The sequence below is a fragment of the Myotis myotis genome, unplaced genomic scaffold (genome assembly GCF_014108235.1).
Source record: "Myotis myotis isolate mMyoMyo1 unplaced genomic scaffold, mMyoMyo1.p scaffold_m19_p_1, whole genome shotgun sequence".
Lineage (NCBI taxonomy): Eukaryota > Metazoa > Chordata > Mammalia > Chiroptera > Vespertilionidae > Myotis > Myotis myotis.
The window spans coordinates 1459331-1471518 of NW_023416313.1; the positions used below are offsets into that span (position 1 = coordinate 1459331).

Genomic DNA, 12188 nt, shown 5'->3' on the forward strand with positions numbered 1-12188 from the left:
GTGGAAGGGTCACTTCACGCCAGAGCCGTGTCAGTTCTGGTCCATAGAGCGTGCTCACCACTGCCCCAGACTTGGGTCGTATGGCTGCTTGGTGTGGAGCGTGAACTTGATCAGATGGGCTGCAGTTTCTCGCGTCCTGGAGGAGTGTGGGTTTTCTGCCAGAGAGAATGTTTCTTTTCTTACCAGGGACTTTTTAAGCACCGTCTGGAGCAGTGGTTCTCAACCTTCTGGCCCTTTAAATATAGTTCCTCATGTTGTGACCCAACCATAACATTATTTTTGTTGCTACTTCATAACTGTAATGTTGCTACTGTTATGAATCGTCATGTAAATATCTGATATGCAGGATGGTCTTAGGTGACCCCTGTGAAAGGGTCATTCGACCGCCAAAGAGGTCGCGACCCACAGGTTGAGAACGGCTGGTCTGTGCCAGGCGCGTGCTGGCCACCCTCTGCGGGCATTTGCTGCATCCTCAGAACATTTCTGAGAATTAGGGTGTGTCTCTCCTGTACCCCTCAGAGGGGCCACAGCATGGGCGTGAGCACCTGCTGGCGCGGCCAGTGAGCGGGAGGTGCAGCCCCTGCCCACAGTCCTCACATTTGAGCTAACTCTGCAGGCCCTGGAGTCTTAAAATAATGCACGCTCGTGTTGCTTTTGAAGAGAAGCATTTTCTCAGCACATCTGATGGGCGGCGTCTGGATTAGGAGAGGATGTGACACCATTTAGTGGGTGCTGCTGGCTCCCCGCCGCCGCGGCCTGCCCTCGCGGTGGGCCTGTCAGCGTCCCGCCGCCGCCGCCAGAGGTGCTTGTGGAGGGATGGGTGCTCACCGTGAAACATCTCTTTCGTCAGGTTGGTGAGCTTTTTGGAAGCAAAAGCAGAACACCTGCACAGAGGGGCGCACCATTACACAGGGGTAAGCACGGTCCCGCGGGGAGTGCGGGTGCATGGTGCGCGCTGAGCTGCTGACCGCGAGCTCTTCCTCGCCGCCTTCCCCAGCCGCTGACCGAAACCTCGGGACATAGCCGGTCTCTTTTCTCTCTCAAAGCTTTTGAAGCTGCAAGAGCGGGTGCTCCACAGCGTGGTCCTCCACTTGCTGGGGGATGAAGACCCCAGAGTGCGACACGTTGCCGCTGCGTCGTTAGTGAGGTATTTGCCAGCGTCTTTTCTCTTCGGTTACTTTTCTGGCGAAAGCACCGATGTTATGAGAAGGGGACCGGGGAACATTCTGGGCCGGAGGGCAGTATTCCTGCATCTTTTGCAGTCACTTCCTGCTGCTCCTCAGTTATCAGGAAAGAAGTTACTCACTGTCACGAGCCCAAAATGTCATCGGCACAGCAGGACACTGACCCCCGAGGCCAAGTTGCACTCCCGAATTTTTGAATATAGGGAATGGCGCTAGGAAGGAAGTGAAAATCACCATCAGTTCTGCCACTTAAAGATGATCGCTGTTAACATTTTGCTCTGTAATTGGAACAAAATATATAGAGCTTTGTAATCTAGTAATTTCCACTTAAATATTAGCAATTTCCTGTTATCAGATACTCTTCTAGAAGAGAAATTTTAACTGGTGCCAGTTTTTACTATGTGATTGTGATAAGCCTTTATATAAATATTATTTAGTTGGATATTAAAGTTATCTTTCTCTTTTCAATTGATTTTTTTTGTTCGTTTGTTTAGAGAGAGGAAGGGAGAGAGGGAGAGAAAGAAACAGCAATCAGTTGCCTCCTGCCTAAATCCCAACCGGTAATCACACCCACGACCCGGGTGTGTGCCCTGACGGGGAGCAGAACCTGTGACCTTTTGGTGTCGGAGCGACACCAGCCAGGGTGAAGCTGTCTTCCGTTTAAATAATGAGCAGTGTTCCTTCCAGCCAGCATCGCCACACAAACGTTTCTGCATAATTTTTGGAAGTTGAGTTACTAAGGCCAAGCTTTGGGATGTTCTTAAATTTTTTCTAATAGCTTTTTGAGGTATAATTTACATGCCTTGAAGTACACGCATCTTAAGTGTACAATGGAAAGATATTCAGCTCATTTTTGGACTGCGTAGCCATCACCACCGTCCAGTTGTAGAACATTTCCATGGCCTGCAAGGACCCCTTGTGCCCATTTGCAAGCTCCCCGTTCCCACCGCAGCCAGGCAGCCAGGAGCCTGCGTCCTGCCTCCGGAGGGTGGCCTCTTGGGCTGTTTTTGTCAACAGGGTCGAACGACAGGCGAGCTGCTGCCCTGGCGCCTCTCGCTTGGGTTTGAGGGGCAGCCTCGCAGGGACCCTTGTGTTCTGTTCACTCGCTCACCAGAGGGTGGTTGTTGTTATTTCCCCTTTTTGGTGACGATGAGTCATGTTGCCGTGAGCATCTGCCCGCGAGGCTTTGTGTGGACTTAGTTTTCACAAACTGGGTGGGTCCTGGCGGTGGGCTTCTGTGGTGGGTGCTTTCTGCAGCAGGCCCGTTGCACTCCCATGCGGACTGTGGTGCCTGGTTCTGCTCACCAAACATGTTTCAGACAAGTTAAACATGTCAGTTGTTTAGGAAGAAATTGGTATTTCTTTTTAAAAATAACACGTTTACTCAACAAAATCTAAGGAAAATATAAAAAAGTAAATAAAAATTCTTGTAATCAAACCACTCAAAGAAAACCAGTTAAATTTGGTGACATCTTTCCGCTTCCAGTGCTGGCATTTGCATTTCGTGATGCCCTGTGAGGTGTAGCTTTTCACTGGCTTCACTGGGTTTGTATGACTTGCCTGGTCAAAGATTTTGGATCTTTACCATTTTCTGAAAATGATTGCAATTTTATACCTTGAAGAATTGTGCTTAATGACCAAGTCTCCATAGAGGAAAGATACAGGGTTTTGCAAGTAAAATAGTGATTGTTTCTGAAAGTTCTGCACCCCTCCTGCCTGTGTGGGAGTGCACGCACTCACGCAAACCCACAAAACGCTCCACACGTGGGTGCAGGAAAGAGCCCCCCTGCTCCAGATTCTGCCTTTGGGCTTAGCGTAGCTTGGCGAGGGGTGGCCTGTGATTGGAGACTCCCAACATGCTAGAGAACACACGCCTGGAAAGTGTAGTGGGCTTCGTGGGCGGACGGTGATGGAGGCCTGCCACCTTGACGGGTGGGAAGCCACAGGCGGGTGTCCATGCTTCCTCCAGTGAACACCTCGCTTTCATGTTAGGCTTGTCCCCAAGCTGTTCTATAAGTGCGACCAAGGGCAGGCGGACCCCGTCGTGGCCATGGCCAGAGACCAGAGCAGTGTTTACCTGAAGCTTCTCATGCACGAGGCGCAGCCCGCCTCCCACTTCTCCGTCAGCACCATAACCAGGTACGCGACCAAGCCCGTCGGGAAAGTGCCCTTTCCTGGTGCCTTGCTCTAGGGCTTTCATCTAAACTGGATTTTCTAGGACAAAAACCCCAAACTGTTTAGGTGCAGGTGTTTCAGCAGATCATCTTCCTTTGATAGTATTTGTTCTTTTTCAGGATTTAGCTCCCGCCTCCTTAAGCTCTGCCGAATCACACAGAAGTGACACCGTAAACTTTAGTTCAGTACGAGCCACGTACTGAGTGTATTCCTCTGTAGGGCTCTGATGCTGTCTTATCTAAAACGTGTCCGTGGAATGTTTCACTTTGTTTGTCTTGCCTATGCCCATTAATTTTCATATGAGTGGGCTATTTATTTACTTATTTTTATTTATTTTTTTGGTAATCCTCACCTGAGGATATTTTTTCCATTGATTTTTAAAGAGAGTGGAAGGGAGGGAGGGAGAGGGGAGAGAAAGAGAGAGAGAAAAAGACAAAGAGAAAAGAGAAGAGAAGAGAGAGAAACATTGATGTGAGAGAGACACACATCGATCAGTTGCCTCCCGCATGCGTCCCTGACCAGGGATGGAACCTGCAATCTGGGTGTGTGCCCTGACTGGGAGTTGAATCTGCCACCTTTTGGTGTATGGGGCGAAGCTTCAAACAACTGAGCCGCACCTGCCAGGGCTCAGCCATTTTTTATAGAATAACTAGAGGCCCAGTGCACGAATTCATGCACCAGTGGGGTCCCTCGGCCTGGCCTGCTGGATTGAGCCAAAACCAGCTCTCTGATATCCCTCTAGGGGTCCCAGATTGCGAGAGGGAGCAGGCCAAGCTGAGGGACCGATTGGGGAGGGACACAACAGGTTGGTCAGCCGGGGAGGGGCCATGGGAGGGCTCCAGGGCATGTCCGGCCTGTCTCGTTCAGTCCTGATTGGCCAGACCCCAGCAGCAAGCTAACCTACTGGTTGGAGCATCTGCCCCCTGATGGTCAGTGCACGTCATAGCGACTGGTTGACCGGTCAACTCTCTGCCCCCTGGTGGTCAGTGCACATCATAGCGAGCGGTTGAGCAGCCTTAGCATCTCATTAGCATGTTATGCTTTGATTGGTTGAATGGCCAACTGGATGACCAGACACTTAGCATATCAGGGTTTATTAAAGAGGATGACCACCTTATTTCCAGTCTTTCTTTAACTTAAAAGCCAAGACTGCTTTAACTTCTTATCGCCTTTAGTCTTAAACTTCTAAATGCCGTTTGAGTTCTGTCAATGTCGTGAGCTCTAAGAATACCTTTAAGTCTCCATTCTTTTCTTATCAGAATATATAGAGGCTATAACTTACTGCCAAGCATCACAGATGTCACCATGGAAAACAACCTGTCTAGAGTCACCGCGGCGGTGACCCACCAGCTGGTCACTGCCACCACGCGCGCGCTCACGGTGAGTCTCCTTCCGTGGCCGCGCTTAATGAGATTCATTTTTACTCCTTTGTAAGGTCAGTTCTTTTTTGTTGTTGTTCATTCTTATCCAAGGATATATTTTCCAATGATTTTTAGAGAGAATGGAAGGGAGGGAAGGGGGAAGAGAGAGAGAGCGACACATGGATTGGGTGCCTCTGCGCCACAACTGGGTTGGGGGTCACACCTACAACCCAAGTCCGTGCCCTTGGCTGGGAATCAAACCCAAGACCCTTTGGTGTGAGGGCTGACGCTCTAACCACCGAGCCACCGACCAGGACCATAGGTCAATTCTTTTTTGGTTTTTAAATATATTTTTATTGATTTCAGAGAGGAAGGGAGAGGGGGAGAGAGAGAGAGATAGAAACATCAATGATGAGAGAGAATCATGGGTCGGCTGCCTCATACATGCCCCCTCCTGGGGATCGAGCCCACGACCTGGGCATGTGTCCTTAATCAGAATTGAACCCGGGACCCTTCAGACTGCAGGCCAGTGCTCTGTCCACTGAGCCAAACTGGCCAGGGCAGGTTAGCTCTTAATGGTGAGATGATGCTAGAGTCTAGCATCTAGACTCATACGTGGGGCTTCCTAAGAAGTTGTGATTCTTTGGACAAAATCTTAGTTTATTTCAATAGGAATATACACAACTTCATTCTGATTATTAAAGTAGCAAATGCTCATTGTAAGAAATCCAGCCAACACAGGAAGACATAAAAGCCAAACTAAAAACTCTCATAATTTGAATGGGTTTTCTCAGAAATTTAAACTGTCTCTCATATAACTCACTCAGAGACTTTGTAGTATATACTAAAGGGTAAAAACCAGATATACCAACAAGGGTTTTGTATAATGTAATTATTTTTATCAGGATTTATGATGCTGGAATTGGAAATGAATCATAATATCCCAGAATCCAAGAATGATTGAATTCTGATTATGACTAAATACAGTGTAGATGGTAGTGCATTTATTATGCCCCTATTAATATGATGCTTGGAGAACTTTCAAAAGTTTACAGAGATATAACCTGAATTGTAATATTGAGTGAAAAAAGGCACAATTCAAAACTGCATGCTTGTGTGTAGTCAGATCCAAGTTTTGAGAAATATTAACATATATATACTAGAGGCCTGGTGCACGAAATTTGTGTACTGTGGGGGGCTGTCTTTCAGCCCAGCCTGCGCCCTCTCGCAGTCCGGGACCCCTCGCTCCTTACTGCCTGGTTGCTCACTGCTCCTTACCGCTCTTGCTCAGCTTGCTGCTCCTTGGCACTGCTGTGCAGGCAGGAGAGGCTCTCACCACTAGCACTGCACTCACCTGAAAAACTTAAAAAAAAATCACTCATCTCCCCCTGCCTGCACAGTCCCACCCTTCCCCCTCACCTCAGGGAGATGAGCCTGTCTTCTGGCTGAGCGGTGCTCCCCCTGTGGGAGTGCACTGACCACCAGGGGGAAGCTCTGGCGTTGAGCATCTGCCCCTGGTGGTCAGCGCGCATCATAGCGACCGTTCGTTCTGGTCGTTCCACTGTGACAATCACTTAGGCGTTTATTATATAGACTAGAGGCCTGGTGCGCGAATTTGTGCATGGGTGGGGCCCCTCTGGGTGGCCTGCAGGGATCAGGCTGAAACCCGCAGTCCAACACTGCCTGCAGCTCTTACCTGCTGCCCCCTTTCATCCCAGCCCCACTGTGCCTGCCGCGGGCTCGTGCCCAATCAGTCCCAATCAGGAGAGGCTCATGCTGCCACAGCAGCACTCACCAGCCCTGAGCCCTGCATCTGGTGCCCTCCCAAGGGCAGTAGTCTGTGGGATCGGGCTGAAACTGGGTCTCTGTCATCCCCCGAGGGGTCCTGGATTGCGAGAGGGCACAGGCCAGGCTGAGGGACCCACTGGTACACGATCGGGCTGGGGAGGGACCACGGGAGGGCGCCAGGGCATGTCTGGCTCATCTTACTCAGTCCCAATTGGCTGGACCCCAGCAGCCAGCTAGCCTACTGGTCGGAGCATCTGCCCTCTAGTGATCAGTGCACATCATAGCGACTAGTCGACCAGTCAACTGTTTGCCCCCTGGTGGTCAGTGCATCATAGCGAGCGGTTGAGCAGCCTTAGCATATCATTAGCATATTACACTTTGATTGGTTGTTCAATTGTTCTACTTTTCGGTCTATTTGCATGTTTCCCTTTTATTATATAGGATATATGTTTCTAATACTTGGGAAAATGACAGGCAGAAAATTGCCAAAATTTATTTAGGATGAGTGATTTTTCTTTAAATTTTTCAGGTATCACAAATTTTCTAAAACAAAAAAGGGTAACTTCTATCATCAGGAAAAAGTATTATTCAGAGGTAGAGTCCCTTTGGTGGTGAGCAGGTCAGACCTGGTCCTTTCCCTGAAGAGACGGATGCAGCACTTCCTTGCCGTGGGAACTCATGATGAGTCCTGATCAGCCTGAACTTGCCTTTCAGACATAAGATCGTGTGGGCTCTCCAGTTTGATTTTCCTTTGATTTGTTTAGAATATCATAAATGTTACATGTTTGTACTTATTGTGGCCTCCGTGTGTCAGGAGGGCTTGGGGCTGTGCAGGCAGGGGGAGGGGGCGGCTGGAGGCTGTGCAGGCAGGGGGCAGCCAGGACAACTGCAGCTCTACGCAAAGGGCCTGCCGGCCTGGCCCACTATCCCAGCGGTAGACATGAACCTCGTTGTACGTGTATGAAGCGTGGGAGGAAGGAGGCTGGGTTGAAGGAAGCTTTCTGTGTTGGTGATTCCATTATCCTTCCTCTTCAGTTCGGATGCTGTGAAGCTCTGTGTCTCCTCTCAACCGCCTTCCCGGTCTGCACTTGGAGTCTAGGCTGGCACTGTGGGTAAGTGTTTCTTGGCCCTTGGCGTCCAGTACGCGATACGAGCATCCCCATTGGGGCCCTGTTGTTTCTTTGCTGTGATTCCTTCATCGCCTGGGCCTGTGGGAAATGCCCCACAGGTGCTTGTTCTGTGCTGTTGGTGTTGGGGGCGGGTGGCAGGAGCTGCTGGGCAACACCGAGCTGGTTCCAGTCATGGGCGTCAGGCTCGCTCCTCAGCGTGTGGAGGCTCAGCTACAGGAACCCCCTGGCTGGCAAAAGACTTCCTTTTCTTATCCTCACTGAGGGTTCGTTTTTATTGATTTTAGAGAGAGAGCAGGAAGCGGGGGGGAGAGAGAAACATGGACGTGATGGGGTGCCTCCCATACGCACCCGACCAGGGATCGGCCTGCACCTCTTGGTGTTCAGGATGATACACGCTTTGCCCTTCTGGGCCAAGAGACTTCTAGCTGCGCTTCTCCGTAGAATTATCCACTACACATTGAGCACGTAGGAGCATTTTTTGTGTAAAATCTAATGTGACCCACCGTGAAGTGCGATGGCCGCAGGAGTGGGTGGAGGAATGCTGTGCTGCAGCTGCGGGGTGTCTAGCGTGCGCCCTGCCGGGCTTTCCCAGCAGCGGAGTGAGGGAGCTGCTGTTCGCACGGACGCCCACGTCACGCTGGGAAGTCACCTCGCCCATCGTATGTGCCAGCGCATGGCCAGGGAGCTTTGCCCATGCAGGGCACTCTCCCGTCTGGAGTGACCATTTCCTGCAACAAGTACCTTCAAGCAACTGCAGTTTCTAGTCACAGACCCAGCATCTGGCTTCTGCACTTGCACTCAGTGCAGAAGCCAGTGCAAGTGCTAACTCCGAGGTGAGAGAGTTAAAAGTCACCAGAATGCTTTTGATCAGCTCGGCTACCTGCTTTCACCTCTCAGATGGCGTTTGCAGAGCTGTGGTTCACAGGAAAGATGCCAGTTAATTGTAGGGTCACTTTCTGAGCTGGTGTGCAGTGGGCAGTGACGGGCCTTCTTGGTTCAGAAGGGAAGCAAGCCTGTTTGCTTTAGCCCTGACCAGAATGGCTCGGTTGGTTGGCATCACCCCATGAACTGGAAGGTTGCCAGTTTGGTCCCGTGGCAGGGCATGCGCCTGGGGTGCAGGTTCGATCTTCGGTGGGGGTGTGCAGGAGGCAGCTGATGGATGTTTTACTCTCACATTGATATTTCCCTCTCTCTCCCCCTTCCTTGCTCTCTAAAATAATCAATGAAATTTAAAAAGACCGTTTGCTTTAAAATGTTTCTGTAACGTGACCTCGCACACATCTGCCCCCAGAGTGCCCCCTCTGAGCGCCTTGGACGAGTCCAGGAAGAGCTGTACTGTCGGGATGGCCACGGTGATCCTGACCCTGCTCTCGTCCGCGTGGTTCCCATTGGACCTTGCAGCCCATCAGGATGCCTTGATCTTGGCCGGAAACTTGCTTGCAGGTACTGGTTCTGAGTTGAAACAGAGACCTCGGATCTTTAGCTTTTGATTTGCTTGTGAGGGGCAGGGCAGCGAGCACCTGAGGGGAGAGCACTGAGTCGCTGGCAGCGACAGCTGTTCCTGACGTCAGACGTGACCGCGTGCGTAGGTGTCTGCTGGCGGCATGTGCTGTCGGCAGCTGGTCTGTGTCAGGTATCCCAATGGAGCCCTTTCCCAGTGGAGCCCCTGCGAGAGGCACAGGCAGGCTCCTTTCTCATTTCAGTTTAGGGGCACATGGGCCAGGCACTGTCTCAGCAATTGGGTGGTAAGAAAGTACCATGTGTGGGCTCCGTTCTCACGTCAAATGCAGATTAGGGAGACACGTGGAACTGAAGTGCAGTGGCAGCACAGAATGGCCGCAATCACTGTCTTTAGGACGGGAAACAAGACTTCAATGGGCTGGCAGGAAAGGGCACATGATGGAGGGCACAGCATGTACAAAGGCCTGGAGACGTGAAAAATGGTGTGACAGCCGAAGACTGGATGGAGGGACGAGGACTAGGATGGAGAATGTGGCCGGGAGGCGGGGGCCCCCTGAAATCAGTGGTGTGGGGTCCCCAGCGTCCACAGGAGGACTTGTCCTGCTTGCTGTGGCGGCCATTGAGGAGCTTCGTGAACGGGACCGACAGGTGAATTAGGACGGGTGGGCAAGCATAGGTTACTACTACTGATTAAGACAATAATCTGTATATACATAAAAAGCCAGCGACTGTAACGCCATCATGACCATAATGATCATTAGACCAGAACCACCATGGCCCCTCGCCGGGCTGGCTCCACCCCCCAGGTAGCAGTTAGGGGCGCCCCTAGGCAACACGATAGGGTGCAAGTTTGATGAGGGAAAGTCAAAGAAATAGAGGGGAAGGTCTTAAGGGTCTGTGGGGTCTGGGTGGTCCATCTGGAGTAGGTGTGGAGTGTGCTGGGAGAGGAAGAGGAAGATCCGATTAGAAAACGGCATCACTGCCGGCCTCAACCCTGAAATGGTGCTGCTGGCCGAGCACCTGCTGAAGCCGCTGCCCTCGGACAAGCAGATCGAGACCGGGCCCTTCCTGGAGGCGGTGTCCCTCCTGCCGCCCTTCTTCGATTGCCTCGGGTCCCCAGTGTTTACGCCCATCAAGGCAGACATAAGTGGTAACATCACGAAAATCAAAGCTGTGTACAACCGCAACCCGGCTGAGTTCTGGACCCTGCAGAACATCCTGGAGGCGCAAAAGGAAATGGATGGAGCAGAGTGGCCCAAAGTGGGGGCCACACTGGCGCTGATGTGGCTGAGAAGGGGCCTCCGCTTCACCCAGACCCTCCTGCAGAGCATCTGCGATGAGAGCCACCCCACCCTCACCCGCGCCAACGCCACCAAGGCCTAGGGGATGGCGCTCAAGCACCACAGCTGGGTCGTGCAGGAGATCTTCCAGGCAGCGCTGTGTGCCGCGCCCTACAAGTCCCACTTCCTGAAAGCGCTGTCCAAGGACCAGAACGTGAGGGAGGAGGAGAGCCTGGAGAAGGTCCACTGTTCCTGGTCACCTTCACGGCCACCACCGACGTCATCTAGGAGATGTACACCAGGATGAACGCCCAGCTCAGCTACAAGGTGTAGGCGTGCCCCTGGCCGGCACTCCCAGGCACAGCCCAGCCAGAATCACTGTGAAGCAGATGGAGGCCGCCGTGGCCTGCGTCCCCCAGAGCGGCCCAGAGTCTGGCTGGGGTTTCAGGGGACAGCCCTGGTTTCTGAAAAGTCACTTTTGGGGTCTATCCTAACGGAGCAATAAATAACCACCCTCTTCTACATCACCTTTAATTTCACAGCAGCACAGACCGACTGCCTTCATCTCTGTGCAATAAAATCAGTTAATGTTGCTAATATTAGGCAAGTCTTAGGGTTTTCTGTCCCCTGTCCCCACGTGGTGTGTGACCTTGGGGGAGCACTGTCATACACCTCATTTTAAAAATGAGGATCTGGTGCAGAGATGTTTCAGGCCATGTAAGGCCCACGAGGAGTCTGATTTGAAATTATACAGGATTGTTTTTAAAGCAGACTGCTGTGTGCTCTCCTGTGGTTGCACAGCCCAGCCTCACAGCGCTGTCAGCGTACACCCCGCTCTTCCTACTGTCTTTTTCCCGACAGTTTTTTATAGTTGAAAACAACCAGCAAGCCTTTGGTGACCTTGACCAAGGGGACTGTATTTTGAAGCTGTCAGGTATGAGGAACGGACCCAGACGACTGAGCTGGCTTCTTCTGCATAAGTGTTTCCTTCAGGGACAGCCTACCCCACCTGAGAAACTACCCATCATGTGTGTTCTCCCAGGAGGGAGGCCGTGAGCCTCCCGATGCCGAGACCCAAAGAAACACCTCGCTACCGTAACTCCCTCCTGGCACTAACAAGAGCTGTATTTTGAAAGTGTTGGGGTGATAGAGGGACCCCCCAAAGAATTCATGTGTGTTAAAAACCCAATGAGGAACAACTGGCGATTTTTATGCAAACACTAAATAAGTCTTAGTAAATAAACCTCTATTTTGGAATCACAAACACATACACAAACTTTGGAGCTAGTGAAGGCCGTTTGTATCAACTGCTGAGCGCTCAGAACTAGAGTTGAATTGGGATAGAAATCCTGCTAGTAGCCCCTGATGCCTGAAATCTGAGTGCTCTACTTTTAGGCTTTTACAGTTCAAGTGTTTGGGGCCTGCCTATTAAAACATGCCTGGTTGGAAAGTGTTTGTGTAGAAGCCTTAAGTATTAAGAATTTGCTGTGTTTACCATGCTTAGCTCTCTGTAAGGAATATGGAATCATGTTAAACGCCTCATGTTCTCAAGAAGCTTGAATTTTAAAATAAAAAAGAAATATAAATATTAAAAATAAAAAAGAAGAAGCTTGAGTTTTAGGGGCGAAATCAGGCAGGCAGGCGAGCAGTTAAGAGCCAGCAGTCCCAGATTGTGAGAGGGATGTCCATGGGATCAGGCCTAAACCGGCAGTCGGACATTCCCCAAAAGGTCCCGGATTGCGAGAGGGTGCCGGCTGGGCTGAGGGACCCCCCCCCCCATGCACAAATTTTGTGCACCGGGCCTCTAGT

At 51.2% G+C, this 12188-nt stretch overlaps 1 protein-coding gene and 1 pseudogene across 5 annotated transcripts in view; both read left to right on the top strand.

The window, feature by feature from the left end:
* HTT (huntingtin) overlaps positions 1-12188 on the top strand; it is a 102042-nt gene that overhangs the window by 42515 nt on the left and 47339 nt on the right. For all 5 annotated transcript variants that reach the window (XM_036327574.1, XM_036327555.1, XM_036327549.1 and 2 more), the window contains 6 exons: positions 851-914; positions 1047-1147; positions 3177-3323; positions 4619-4739; positions 7544-7620; positions 8930-9081. In XM_036327574.1, coding sequence (XP_036183467.1) covers positions 851-914; positions 1047-1147; positions 3177-3323; positions 4619-4739; positions 7544-7620; positions 8930-9081 — 662 coding nt within the window. The remainder of the gene's footprint in view (positions 1-850; positions 915-1046; positions 1148-3176; positions 3324-4618; positions 4740-7543; positions 7621-8929; positions 9082-12188) is intronic.
* On the top strand, positions 9884-11471 carry LOC118666019 (annotated as a pseudogene).